This window comes from Sitophilus oryzae, unplaced genomic scaffold, assembly GCF_002938485.1.
Source record: "Sitophilus oryzae breed Bouriz unplaced genomic scaffold, Soryzae_2.0 scaffold_1582_pilon_pilon, whole genome shotgun sequence".
Taxonomy (NCBI): Eukaryota; Metazoa; Arthropoda; class Insecta; order Coleoptera; family Curculionidae; genus Sitophilus; species Sitophilus oryzae.
The window spans coordinates 1,506,190-1,521,934 of NW_022146261.1; the positions used below are offsets into that span (position 1 = coordinate 1,506,190).

Genomic DNA, 15,745 nt, shown 5'->3' on the forward strand with positions numbered 1-15,745 from the left:
TTCTATTTTGTTTTTAAAATTTGAAATAATGTTACTAGTTTTACTTCTTATTTCATCTTTTTGATTATTTGTAAGGTGTTGAAAGCCCGTTTCTATATTACTTATGATATCTTTTGTAGGTAGTTGTTTTTTATTCACAATTTCCATGGCAAAGTTCGGTCCATAACTCAAAACATTATTAGCATAATCAGGAATGGCAGTATTTGTTAAATTTTCAATCCAGCCACATACAGTTCCAGAATTTTTAACACTATTTGCTTTACTGGTTTTTTTGTTTTTTTCCAAGAGGTTTTGAATTTTTTTCTGGTTTTTTAATTTTATGTTTTGAAACAGTTTTTCGTTATTGGCAATAGACACAGTTTTAAATTTTTCGAAAGTACAAAGTGGTATCTTCTTCCTGAGATTCTCCTCTAAATTACTTAATTTATTTTCTAGCTTTTTAAGATACATTGAAGTGTCTGAAATTAACAAGTTTAAAACTGCAAATATGAAGTTACTTAGTAGATAACAATTAAATTTACGTTCAAGGTTTACATCTTGAAAAAGAATGTGTGAAGTTTTAATATTTAAAAAGGTGGGTTTTAAATTTTCGTGTTTACATCTCAATAGGAATATTCTTCTATTTTTTTGATTAATTATTTTTGTCGATGTTTTTTTGTATTCCCTGATATTCTGGGCAACATCTTCTCCGTATAGTTGTTGGAATGTTTCAAGTTGTAGCATTGAGCTGAAATCTGGTTATAACCGTTTAAATCAAGTTAAGAATTAAATAGTTCGTCCAAATTATTTTAAAAATAGGTAAAGATAAAATGTATCTCTCTCTCTCTCTCTGTCTCTCTCTCTAAAAAATGTAAAATCAATTTAATAAAAAAGAATATCAAGACCACTACCACACTACAGGTACGATTCTATTAGATAAATTTTAAAAAACGTGGTTCCATCAGACAATTATTTATTGCTTTGCACGTGCTAAAAAACAAAATCCAAAAAAATGCAATACGAAGAGACGATGATTTAAATTATTAAAAAAAAATATTATTAATAAGAAATTAATATATATATATATATATATATATATATATATATATATATATATATATATATATATATATATATATATATATATATATATATATATATATATATATATATATATATATATATATATATATATATATATATATATATATATATATTCATTTTTTACTAATTGTTTACGATGGGTTTTTATCGAAGTATAAGTGAGGTGAAACTTGATATGATGTTGTTAGTGAGTCCTTTTACCAGTGGGATTCTTCTATAAGTTGTGTAATCCATTTCATCCCGTGGTCCGTCGTGTACGTTTGTGTTATAAATCAGTTTTTTCAAAATATTCCTCGGATAACCATTATTTTTAAAGATGTTAAATAGCTTATTTAAATTGTTTTGTATTGAACTTTTGTGTGATATATAACTCACTCTGTTTTTTATGGCTCTTATAGTATTGTATTTTTGCGATGTAGGATGGTTGGAAAAGAAGTTAAGGTATCTACCCGATGCAGTAGGTTTCTGGTACCAATTAAGAAGCTGAATGACAGCACTACCAGGATTAAGCGCACTTTAAAAGAACAAATCCCGGATGACATCTTTAAAGAGTACGACAAAAGACAGAACCTTAAGTACAAGAAAATATTTAATTCAGTCAAACAACAGAATATAAGGAAGTTTGATAACTTGAATAGTAAGGAATTGCATATGAATTTTTTTAATGATAATTCAAAATGGTTTAAGAATCTTTCAAATATTGATATACCTAAAGAAATCGCCGATTTTCTATCTCTTGGACCAAGGTTTGGAATACCTTGCCAAAAAAACGATATTAAACTGGACACGTTCCTCGCAGACATAGAGAATGTAATTGAAGCCATTCCAGATGAATCAAAAGATACATTAAGAGCACGGGTTACAAATATTACAACAAATTTCTTACAGGGTTCGAATAACAATAAACCAACAACTATTAATGTATTATATAAACAAACCAAAAGCTTTCTAAGTAAAAATCCTGAATTGTATATAGTACAATCGGATAAGGGAGGGTGTACTGTCGCTATACATAAAGCAGATTATATAGAGAAAACGCAGGAATTATTAAAAGACAGTCAAACCTACATTGAATTAAAGAAAGACCCAACCAGTTCAATACAAACGGCTTATAATAATCTAATAAAGAAAATTAGAAACGCGAAAGAATTTACCGATGCGGAGGCAAAGAATCTGACCATCTATAACTCAGTCACCCCTAAGCTGTATTGCTTACCGAAAATACACAAAGAGGATATACCATTTAGACCCATTGTAGCTTCAATAAAATCCACTACATACAACATTTCAAGGCAGTTGGCTGATATTTTAAAATTGGCTTTTGAGAACAGTAATAATTATAGCGTTAAAGATACTTTCGCATTTGTGGACGACATACAAACCAAAAGAGTTCCGGACGGCTATGTATTGATTTCCTTAGACGTAATATCATTGTTTACTAACATACCAATGGAGTTAGCACTCGAAATCGTTGACGACAAGTGGGAACAAATAAAAAAAGTCTCTAAGATATCCAAGGAAAATTTTACAAAATTATTACATTTCATATTCGATAATACGTATTTCATTTTCAACAACAAATTTTACAAACAAATCTACGGAACTCCAATGGGTTCTCCCATTAGTCCAGTCTTAGCCAATATGGTTTTGGACTACACATTTGATAAGGTGCTAACTAAATTGCCATTCAAATTTCCGTTTTTGTACAGGTATGTCGATGACATTATTGCTGCAGTCCCAAAGGATTCCATCGAATTAACAGTGAACATTTTTAACTCATTTAATGAGAAAATTCAGTTTACGGTCGAATGTGAAAAAGAGAATAGCGTTCCATTCTTAGACACAAGATTAATAAGACAGGACGATGGGGAAATCATACTGGATTGGTACCAGAAACCTACTGCATCGGGTAGATACCTTAACTTCTTTTCCAACCATCCTACATCGCAAAAATACAATACTATAAGAGCCATAAAAAACAGAGTGAGTTATATATCACACAAAAGTTGAATACAAAACAATTTAAATAAGCTATTTAACATCTTTAAAAATAATGGTTATCCGAGGAATATTTTGAAAAAACTGATTTATAACACAAACGTACACGACGGACCACGGGATGAAATGGATTACACAACTTATAGAAGAATCCCACTGGTAAAAGGACTCACTAACAACATCATATCAAGTTTCAGGGATTTTCCACATATAAAAATGGTAAAATATAACACACTTAAAATATCCCATCTATACAGCCAAATCAAAGACAAAACCCCAACACTTTTCAAGTCTGATGTAATATATGAGATACCATGTGACGGTTGCCAAAGAACATACATAGGACAAACTAGTCAGTGGCTAAAACAGAGACTATCATTGCATAAAAGTGACTGTCGTACACATAAAAAGAGATGTGCATTGGTGGACCATCATTTGGAAACGGGACACACGTTCACTATAGATAAAGTAAAGGTTCTAAAACAGGAATCAAATTATAAGCCGTTTATTCATGGAAATGTGTTTTATAAATAAAAATAAAGAATCTATTAATTTTAAGTCCGACACAAACCAGTTAAATACAATATATTGCAATTTGTTAAAACATTAAACCAAAACTAGTAATGAACTGATGTCCTCTTTCTTTTTGTTTTGTCCAAATTTATAACAATTTTATCTTACTGTTTGTTAGTTTTGTCTGATTGTTGATAGTTTTTTTTGTCAGTTTCATTTTAACTTAAACACCATGCAGTGTAGGTCTGTTTTGTCCGTCAAATTTTATAACTGAACAGTATATTAATGGTGTAATGAATGTGTATATTGTAAGATACACTATAAAAATAATCCAAACAATCCTTTAAAACAGTACGGTCGATATTCAATTTTCATTTTATATATTTTATATATATATATATATATATATATATATATATATATATATATATATATATATATATATATATATATATATATATATATATATATATATATATATATATATATATATATATATATAAAAGAAAAGATGTTATCGTGGGGACTATAATAAAAAAGAAGAATGCAATTATTGGGCAACCCACAGTAAGATTAGCCATGAAACATGGCTAAAATACGACTACCCGTAGACACACAGTGTTCTCTGGGCTAAGGTGATAGCGGCGAGGTATGTATAAGTACCTCCGCAACGGTTTTTTGGTAGTAACGCTTGCGAATTGTGAGCTACTGCTTAACCAGGTTGCAAATGGTGCCTAGTGCCTCGTTTGCTTCCCCCTTTTTTTTTCAGGATCGCTAGTTCATCGTTGCTGATTCCTCCCGTATTGATGAAGCTGGAAGGCAGAAACACTGTGTGTCTACGGGTAGTCGTATTTTAGCCATGTTTCATGGCTAATCTTACTGTGGGTTGCCCAATAATTGCATTCTTCTTTATATATATATATATATATATATATATATATATATATATATATATATATATATATATATATATATATATATATATATATATATATATATATATATATATATATATATATATATATATATATATATATATATATATATATATATATATATATATATATATATATATATATATATATATATATATATTGTCTAATTGGTTGACAATCGGTTGGGTAATTTCTCGACTTGTTGGCAGGTGTCTTGGTTGGATGTAGTTCTTAGAAGCTGAACTTCGCACACACACACACACAAGGACTGGTTTCTTTAATTTCCTTTAGTGAATCTTTACAGATGAATTGTCGTGGTAATGTCTTCGTACAGGGCTCATTATTGAATGCATAGTGCAATATATTCTTTATTAAAAACTTATTTTGGGTTAAAACCGTCCTGAAGAGACTTTCGTGTGATATTGGTATTGAGAATAAATGATAGTAATCGAATTTATTTCGAAAAGTGATCGGAAAGTCTAATAGATAAGTAATCTTATTATTGACAATAAAACATTTGAGAGCAATAATTCTTTCAAAAATAAAGATATTTTCGATATTAACTGGCAAAGGCATATTTTCTTGGCCAATTATTTATTCTATATTTTTTAATTCGTATAGAAGGTCTTCAGTTTTAATTATACAAGGATGTAGAGTTTGTAATTTTGAAAATGCCAACGAATTCTCGAGATCTTGCAAAATTGAATTTATTATTTCATAAGCGTTTAAAAACAGATTTAATATATCTTTAAGATAGTTTGAATTCCCGCTGTATGTAGTTAACAATAAATGCTATTTGATCGATTTTACTGTCGAGAAATTTTTCATTTAAATTTATCTTTTGAATTGTAGAGTTAAATCTTTCAATCACTTTTTCGATTCGAAATATATAAAATAGGTCTTGTCCGGTATAAAATATTCTTTTATAAAAGTGAGAATGTCTGTTTCAAAATTATTTTCTGAAAGCTGTACTAAAAATCGTCTTTTCTTTTTGAACCAAATTAATGTTTTTATTTTATTAGGACTGTGTTGCAATCTAGAAAATAGTATCTGGTTCGCGTCATAATTAACCGCTGTTTCTAGGATGGGAACACCGACTATAGGGTCTTGGTCGTAATTCGAACGTATAGTGTTATCATCAGCAGATTTTTCTCTAGGTTGTTGACATTCATCGTCGGGTATCATTAACATCGATACGTCATCAGGGCTGCAACGTAACTTATTTTTTTTTAGCTGCGTTACTGACGCTTAAGTTTCTTGTATTGTTGCTTAGAAGATCTCGGGCGCCACCTCTAGTTAATAAGTGGTTAGAGGCCCACCAGTGCCGGTTCGGGTAGCTTTTAAACAGTGGAGAAGTATGGCAGTGTTACAGTTCTTTTAGCTCAGAGGTGGGGAAAATAAATTAAACTCTAATCAACAGTGGTAAAATAAAGGGCAGGTCGTGTTTTCCAAAACTATTTACAAGTCAAAGCTTTATTTTAAATGCAAAAAAATGTCTGTCTTCTTTCGGAAAGTCAGATAGCACGGCGATGTGTAGGTGGCTGGTTGCGACCCCAGCGCTTAAATTGGCTCCAATACGTAGAGTCTCGTCACCGGTTGAGTAAATCTACAGAAAAGAATATTAATAAAACTACTGACTGTTAGGGGGAAGGACGACACCCGACGTTAATAAAAAATAATTTATTCTTAAATAAAAAAAAATAATTAATGTTAGAACTTGTCAATAAATTCAAAAAGAGAAAAGAAAACAAAATTTACTTGACAGTGTTAGTGAAAATAATTTAAAATATTCTGTTAAAGGTTTTAATCAAAATATTAAAACAAATACGGGTGTGTCAATAAGAAAATGTTGTAATAATTATTTAATTAAATTAAAAGTGTTTTGGAGTTAACAAGAAATTGTTCTAATAATTATTTATTTAAATTGAAGGTATGTCGGGGAGAATAAGAAAATACTAAAAAAAATTATTTATTTAAAATTAAAAAGTACGGCGGGGCTAAGGTCTAAATATGACAACGAAAAGAAAATAAAAAAATTAAATTACGAATGAAAGGAAATGCGGAAAACTATAAGAGTTCAGCAAGTGTATCTATAGTGAAGGGATCGGTGTGTAAGAAAACTGCCGGGATGTATCGCACTCACAACTTTCCCACGTTCCTAATCTTCACTGGAGATATACCGCTTAATTATTAAGAGAACTGACAGAAGGATTTACTGCGGATTGTTTCGGAAAAAAAATTAAACTAGAGACAGTTTATCTAAGCACTCAAATGAAGAACCCTTGAATTGAAGCAACTTGCCGGGATTTATCACACTCACAACTTCTACTTATTTTACCAAGTCCTCATTAACGACCCAGATATGTTTTTATGATTTAAAAAAAAATCTAAGAGCTGACCTAATGATTTTTAATTAAATTATCAATAAGGAATTAGAGTTCGAAGCAACGCCGATTTATCACACTCACAGTTTACTTGCTCTTCCAGTCCCTATTGATAACTCAAGCGTATTTGATTTTGCAGGATTTGCTATTGATATTTAAAATATATTTTTTTTACTTTGGAATTTATTCAAACTATTTAGACCTTGCCACGGTACAGGATTCCTTCTGCAAAAAAAAAATTAAAACCAAATAAACAATGAATTCTCGATACTCAATACTATACCATACTAATCCTGAAGGTTACCTGCGGGCGGTTTCGAGTGACGGTTAATTAAACGACGGAGGACGGGCAGGCTTCCCAACTGCTAGGCGGCGGCGGTGTTCGGGGCTGGCTTGCTTGGCGGACTGGTGGCGACTGGCTGCTGCTGGTGCTGGTGCTGAGCTGGTGCTGGTGTTGTCGGTGGTGGTGGTGGTGTAGGAACTGTCTTCCTCTCAGTGCCAGATCTAAATGGCCAAGGCGGTAGATCTAACGCAGGAAACAGATTCGATTGGTAGCCATCATATTATGATAACATGACGTCATAATTTCGTGCCTGCCGAAACCTATTCCGCGACCTATTTCACACTATAGCCGATTTTAAGCGAATAACAGGAATAACTTAAGGTTATGGTTCAGGTTCACAAACAAACAATGCTTAAACGTCAGTTGTCAAACGATCAATAAACAAAGGACGTTTAAATCATTAATATCTCTGTTTTATCAACGTCAATCATAACCAATTATACGCTTTTAAAATCGACTAATCTAGCAAGATTTTTAGTATATTTTCGTAAATTTTTCTATTTAATATTTTTGCAAGAGAAATTAAAAACTGGTAATATGTTTAATTAAATTTTTATTAGACTAAAGGAAAAATAATTTTTAAAATTTATAATATATCTTAACATAAAAACTCAACACTTAAATAATCTAAAACAAAATAAAACTTAGGTACGTAATATTAATAAAGAAAAATAGTTTAATACATTATTCCGAATCGGAATATTCATCAGATTTTTTATACAAGTGATTACTGTTATGGTATGACAACAACTCATTGGATATATTTATGTCATAACATTTTGTTTCGATATATTCTTTGCTATGCATTAGTCCAACTATAGTGCTTGTTGACAACGAATTCCTCTGCTTCGTCTTAAGCAGATTAATTTGGGAAAACTTTCTTTCTGCATTTGCAGAAGAATGCGGCAAACTTAGCAAATTAAATGCAAAGGATGAAAGAAAAGGAAACATTTGTGTTTTATCGGCATATTTTTGTTCCTGGACTTTTAACCAAAAGGATATTACGGACTCATCGTTTTTAAAGTTTCGAATTAGATCTGAATTTTTAAGAAGTCTCCACTCATTGTCCAATTTTTGAAGGTCATTTGGCAAAACTAAATTAGGAAAATGTACGGCTAGAGGGACTAGGGACTCATCATTACATTTTATTATATATTCCGGATTTATTAAACACATAGATTTTAATACATCATTGTCAAAATCATATCTTTTAGATAATTGCTCTGCGGCCTCTATATAAAAATCTAGACAACGCACGCGAAGAATATGTATTTCTTCAGCCGATAAATTATTATTTAGGATATATTGAATAAGATTGGCTCCTAAATATATGTTTTCGATATTCTTATAATTCTCTGGATTTTTGACATTTATTTTTTGTAATTGGGTATTACTTTCCAGTACATTTTTTTTAATAAAATAATCCAGAAGGGTTCTGTAAGTTTCACACATGCGAATATGTAGATTGTATAATTTTGGTTCGATCGACTGCATCTCCTTATTTAAACTATTAAAAAGCCAAGGTTAAAGGGTCTTGAAGGACTTTCGTAACATTTTCTGCTGCCAACAATTTGTCATTTGTGACAGCATCAATGAAATAGAGTTTCAGGGCATTAAATTGTTCAATAATCCTACACAACCGCCTCTAAAGAAAGCCAACGGGTTTGAGAAGGGTGGAGAATTTTTGTGGATTTTGTATGCGTAAAATTTTGAAATTCCTTTAAGGTTTCAATTCTTTTGGGACTATTTGCTATGTAATTATAAATATTTCTAATGCAGTCTTCAACTGCCCTTGGAAGTTTCATACAAGCACTTGATGAACATAACGCAAAACTGTGACAAACACATTTCATTAAAAAAATATGAGGAATGTCAGTTTTTAACTTTGCCATTACTGATTCGTGTGCCCCAGCCATCACATTGGCACCGTCTGAGGCAAACCCAATTAAGTTGTTTAAAAAAGGTACATTATTTTTATTTAGAAAACTTACAATCTCCCTGTAAATATCAACAGCTTTGGAACTCTTCATTGCTATTAGAGTTAGGAATCGATCTCGTATTCTAAAATAAATAAATAATAACTTGATATATTCGAGACTAAAATATAAAATAACACTTACTGGTTGCCATCAAAATATCGGCAAATTAAAACTAAATGTTTAGTAGTGCTTAAATCAGTGGATTCATCTATTATTAGTGAGAATTTGACAGATTTCAATATGTCATAAATATTTTTCGAACTTAGCTTCCCAATAATATTTTTTACTATAGATGTGGTCTTGGTCCGACTGCATTTAATATTTTTGGCCACATCTGAGTCGCAACAAACTTTTGCCAGAAGTTGAGGAATGTGTTCCGTGACAGTAAATGGCAAATTATGTTCTGCCACAAAAGCAGAAATATACAAATCTGCTCTTTTTGTGGCCACATCTAAACTCGTCCGTTCTTTTCCAGTTTTTATAAGCGATGTTAAAGTTGGCTGTTTTTTTACGGACTTGCATTTTTTCCGATGTGCCTCGCTGTCTTGATGTCTTACAAGTTGTAATTTTCCCGAACTGACGCTAATATTCTTTTGGCAAACTTTGCAATAGCCCTCAGTATCCGTTTTCCCAGGTGCTAGCCAGTTTTTAAATTCTGATTCCCATTCGCTCTTAAATTTTTGTGCATATTTTTTTCTTTTGGCCTTACTGGAGGTAGGAACCGATGGGTCATCAGTTAAATAAGATTCATCAGAACTAATAATATAATACATTATAGATGCTTAGAATGTCGATATTGCATATTAAATTACTTACCTCATGGTCGAAATATTAAAAAACCGCACACAAGCTACGTTACACGATACGAATCATATACGAATCAAAATCAAGGGATAAAATATATTACTATTACCCTTGATTATGTATACTATTACGAAACAACATGAACTCAGCTGGCTGGTCGTTTCTGGGAATTCCCGAAATATCTACTTCAATGTGACTTGTGACGTCTGCATAGAGATGAGGCACCGAATCGTTATTCATAGTTTTATCGATAGTAGATTTATAATAATATTATAATATGCTTTTTAATTTATTTTTTAAAAATTCGATAATAAATTCTGGTAACTTTCTCTACTTTTAAAATTGCGGTAGAATTAGTAGTCTGTGCGGTAGAACGGTAACTACTAGGGTGAAAACGGTAGGTCTGGCAGCACTGCTTCCTCTGGCTGGCGCGTCGCTTCTTATTTTCCCCAGTCCTTCCCTCCAGTTGAGAACCGTCGTGGTGGCGGCGTGTGCCGAGCGGTGTGCGCGTCTCGATACCCGATCTAGTACCAGCGGTTGTGCCAGCGGTACCAAGCGGGCTGCATCGAGCGCGTGGAATGCGTTCAATTATTAATTAGCGCATTTTAAGCTAATTAATGAGTTCGGTTCGTACGTTAATCCAACAAATATAATTTTATTTAAAAAGTACTATCTTCTCGAAAAAGAATCAAATTTTTCTAATGTATGGAAGAGTAGAAAGATAAATTAAATAAAGAAAATTCGTAATCGGCGATAAAAATAGAAAAAGAAAATTAAATATATATAAAAAAAATAGTAACTTCGTTACAGGGTAGTTGTCATTATTTTCCTTGTTTTTCTCGCGGTTTATTTCTTCCTCTAATTCTCTATTAAACTCATTAACATAATTTTTTAAACTAAAAGTTTCAGGGATATCTTCATGTGTTGTCGTGTGTAACTCTTTTATTGACAGCGCATCCGCATTCGTATTCAGTTTGCCATTTTCATAGATGACTTTGTAATCAAACTCTTGAAGCTTGATACGCCATCGTAGTAGTTTACTATTCGGATCTTTTAGTGAAAACAGGCATTTAGAATTTAGAATTTAGTTTATTCATTCTAAACGGGCGAAAATACTTTGTAATCCAGACTAAGTAAAGGCACTCCTCTATTGTCGAATCATTTTTCTCGGATAACTATCTCTCCGTTTTTTATGTTAGTTTTTATTTTTACAACTTGTTCACATCTCGGAATTACTGTAATAGAATTTAACTCGTGTTCTGCTGTCTGGAATTGTAATTTAATTCTTATATAAGGTGTTACTAGGTATCCGGTCTCAAACTTAAGATTAGCTTGCAAAAACTTTAAGTTGTCGAGTCCTATAAGACCATCAAATATATTATGGAATTTAAATAAATAAAATTTTAATTTTTGACTACCGGGTAATTTAAAAATTTTTGAGGCTGGTATTAATGCACTGTAATGATGCGCCGACTGTTGAAAAACAGTTGTAACAACAAATGGATCACTTTGAATAAAATTTGGAAAATATTTATATGTTAAATCTGGATCAATAAACGATTTAGTAGATCCGGAATCAATTAAAAATTTTAAATTGTGCTCTGGTAGAATAATATAGGCTAGTTCGTTAGAACCATTGTTATTGAATGATATTAACGTCGCACAGTGGTTCCAAATGGTGAAAAAGTGCCGCATGTGATTTTATTGACGTAATTTTTTGGTTAAGGGATACATTTTGTAATTGATTTTGTGGAGCACAAAGTTAAGGTTTCAAGGTATTAAAAAACGTCAATTGTGAAGTCCTTAACATCCGCAAGACCAGGACGACTGCTCTACATCCACGCGTCAGCTGCACTCGTCTATTTATAACTGCCCTCTCTAGGCCACAGCCGCCGGCATTTATACCTACAGCTAAAGATTTCTAGAATAGTCCATAGATCGTTAGGTGCATAGAGAAGGTTTCGAATGTTCTCGTATGTACTACTCCATTCCAGTGGGACTGATTCTTCTCGAATCTTCGAATGAATCATTACGGTGTCTATTCTTTAATGCGATGTTAAGGTCATCCGAGGGCGGGTCATATAGTTAGGTTAGGTCGAGTCCACACCGGTCCGCAACAATATGAATCGCTAGTTAAAAAACGCCATCTTCAAACTCATTAGTAATTTCGTCATCTTCATCATTACTTGTAGAATTGTCCTCGTCAGAACTCATATCGTACCCCACACCCATCATGGCATTGTTAACAGAAGTTTCCTCATTGAGAAAATCTAGAGGTAGGTGTACATTTTCATCCTTTTTTGTTGTCTTTGATGACAACTGAAATTTCTTGAATAAGAAAAAAAATAGAGGATCAGATGTTAACATAAATCTGTTAAAAATATCTTCTAAAGTGTCTTTCCGAGAAATCTTTCTTGAGAAGTCTGTACGATATCTTTTAAAATCTTTGTTGCGGGCTTCTTGTGGTTCTTCACTCAATGCTCCTAAATTAAAAAAATAATTATTGTTTGGTATTAAAGTTTTATAAGAAATATTACCTACTGGAATGAAAGGAAATTGTTTCATGTACTCATGTCCATGGTAAAGAATTTTATGAACTGTTGGTGAAAACGTGAATTGAGGGTAGGTTTTGTGAAAAAGTTCAGCAGTTTCACGTGCATAATTTTCATAAGACTAGGTGAAATAATTCTGTTGCATGATATCGCAGCTAGGACATTCGAGAACCTTTCAATAATAGGTAACTCTATCCCTATAATTTCAGATGTAACTTTCGAGTTCTGAAAAAATCTCCTAGCTGTATTTCCGTCATGGGAAATACCAAACCCTGGTTTTGGTTTACCTATGTTTAAACCAGTTTTCTCTTTAAACTGCTTTTGTATTATTTTCTTTTTAGTTTCTTGTTCTTCCTTCGTAGAGGCCAGTCTAAAAATAAATTAAATATAGATGGATAATGCTTGCTGACATGACAGCAACTTCTCATCTAACTAACAATGTTTAATTCTCTCATCTAATATACATACTTGTATGAACATCTCAGTAAAAATTCCATGGAGTTAATTTTTGCATGCAAAGGGGATATTCCAAATTTCAAAACATCTGCATTGGTTTGGCTCGGCAAATTATTCAAAGTTTTTGGTCCAGCTAGACAAACAGGGCATCTCTAAAAGTACAATAGGTTTAAACATTATGCAGAACGTTTAAAATATTATATTTAACAAAAACTCATTTACCGAAGTTGCAGCATTTTTGCACACCGCATTTATTATTTTTCCATCTACCATTGTACAGTAGAATCTATGTCTTACAATGACTTCTACGCTATTATTAATTTTTATTTTACTGTCCTGTATTTCCACAATTTCCTTCATCACTCTAGAATACTCTGTTAGAATTGTATTACAGTCTTCCTTGCAGAAAGCCATTCTCATTGGTCGACATAAGCTAAAATTTGAAAATGTAATTTATCAAAAATATAGATTAGGCTCCTCTAAATTTTAGTCTAAGTCTAATAACTCGACGAAATTTAGATAAAATTTGATATGTAGTAACATATTGATGTAGTTGGTAGGAAAAAAGGCTCATAAATTTCAGGTTTCCAATCTTCATACCCTTTTTCTTCAGTATTTTTAATCATACCTTGAAGAATTTGGATTTTCATTTCTCCAAATAACATCTTTCTGAGAATCATCTCTATATGTTAATGAAATAGGCACCAAGTTAGTACAAAATACAGTAGAATCGGAATTTTTTGGATCCATAAATCGTTGCTTAAATTCCGAATGACCACTGCTTCCATCCATACCCCATTTATGTGTGGCAATAATATCACATGTACTATTCAGATCAGCAATATTAATTAAAATTCGTTCTACTGTGGTATCAACTAAATTCTGAAGAGTCACTTTGGCTTCAGTTTCAGTAAAATCATCAGGATTTAAAACAGGATAGCTCAACTTTTTATATTTAAGTATCTCCTGGTATGAAGGGTACAGATCCGTACCTGATGAAAAACATAATGAAAAAAAAATATTTATACAAATTGCGAATTAATGAAATTACCTTTCCAAAGTGTAGCTGACCGCATGTTTTGGTACTGTGCCTTTGTTTGCTTGCTGTTGATTATAAATAAAGCGATGGCTTCATTAGGCGTAAATTTTTTGGGAATATTTTGTTTCAAAGCAGCCAACACTTCATCCGGAGAAGAAATAGCGGCTGAAACTGCTTTAGCAACATCATGTTTATGTTCCTTTTTAAGAACAGAAACGGTTGCGTAAGCAAGGATGTCTGAAGTATAATTATCTCTGACGTCTATAATGAAGTAATTAATATATGGTAAATATAGTGCACAAAATTGAAATAAAAAAATCACCTTTCGTAGTTCTGTCTTTTTGAGATTTGGATAAATCGGAAAAACATTTTCTTTTTGATGGACCGGGTTCCGATTCCCCAGTGCATTGCGAATTTTCGTCTATAGCTACGTCACTGAATACATTTTTTTCTAACCAATCAGCATTTTTCAAACTAAATTTTTGCCAAGAATAAGATGAATCTCTCCATCTTTTGGTCCATTTTTGAATGAATGATTTGAGTATTTTCTTAGCGGATTCTTGCTCCGTGTTCTAAATATCACAATAATTTGTTAGATATAGGGTAATTTCTTCCAAAATTTCAGCTTCCGATTTTCCATTGAATCCATTCTTAAGAAAACGTTTACATAAATTCATACGACTGATGTTACCTAAAATGTCAGGTGTTTTTCAATTGATGAATAGACGCCAGAAGAAATCACCAAATGGTTTTTTTTTCTATCTGGCATCAAAAAATTTAGTTTAGTGTAAATTGGGAGTCGTCAGTTCGTATTTTTTTTAAAACGAAAACAATATTAGGTAAAAATTCTATTTCGGCGGGTCATGGCGGGTCTAAATATTGAACTAAAAAGTAGGAGGGATTCTACAAAGACTTTAAAAATAAAAACTAGCGTGGTGTTCGGTGGTGCTCTTAAGATATTTGAACTCAAAAGACAAATACAGATTATTAAAAAAATACTTACCTGAATGGCCTTCCTCCATGGTTGTATTACTTTTCACACGTATTATTGTTGATTTAATAAAACACCAAAATTTATCTTAATGCTGACCTCCGTTCGATTTACAAAGTGTACAAATGATAAAAATCTTAAAAATGCTCGCCATCAAAAAATAATCAACAAAAAACATAGACGAGATAGTGATAAATGGTTTATTGGGTGCGTATTTGAAATTATTATTAAAAGTGAGATTTATCAGATATGAATTTTAACCGATATGCGTCACTTTTTGCCATATCGGAACCACTGTGCGTCGGTTTTAAGTTTTCTTGTCGGTTGTCGACGGATGACAAAAGTTTTCGCTCTGCTGGGATTTCTTCTGAATAATTTTCATTTTCAGATATGTCTGTTTGTCCGTATTCGTAATAATTATTTTCATCGTTATTTTCTAAATTTTCAAAATTATTTTTCTCATAGTCGATTTGATTGACATTTTCCGCTTGAGTATTATAAAGTTCTTCAAAAACAAATTTTGGTGGTGGTGGATAGTTGTTACTAAAGTTTGGTTTTATATTGCTTGTTTGCCTCGTCGATATACTCATAGGGATTGGTTTGGAAAAAGTTTGGTTCGTTTGCCTTGTCGACATACTCATAGGGGTAGGTTTGGGAAAAGTTTGGTT

At 32.0% G+C, this 15,745-nt stretch overlaps 2 protein-coding genes and 1 pseudogene across 2 annotated transcripts; 1 reads left to right on the forward strand and 2 right to left on the reverse strand.

Moving 5' to 3' along the window:
• Positions 1–1,503: 1,503 nt before the first annotated feature.
• Positions 1,504–3,093, forward strand: LOC115879578. Its single transcript, XM_030896472.1, has one exon. It carries the CDS (start codon positions 1,504–1,506, stop codon positions 3,091–3,093), a length of 1,590 nt encoding a protein of 529 aa, XP_030752332.1.
• A 4,185-nt stretch (positions 3,094–7,278) lies between these two features.
• Positions 7,279–10,211, reverse strand: LOC115879579. Its single transcript, XM_030896473.1, has 4 exons — positions 10,052–10,211; positions 9,377–9,991; positions 8,892–9,317; positions 7,279–7,417 (listed from the first exon to the last, which is right to left on the reverse strand). Exons 1-4 carry the CDS (start codon positions 10,054–10,056, stop codon positions 7,279–7,281), a joined length of 1,185 nt encoding a protein of 394 aa, XP_030752333.1. The 5' UTR covers positions 10,057–10,211.
• A 1,948-nt stretch (positions 10,212–12,159) lies between these two features.
• LOC115879640 lies at positions 12,160–15,270 on the reverse strand (annotated as a pseudogene).
• Between the last annotated feature and the right edge of the window lie 475 nt (positions 15,271–15,745).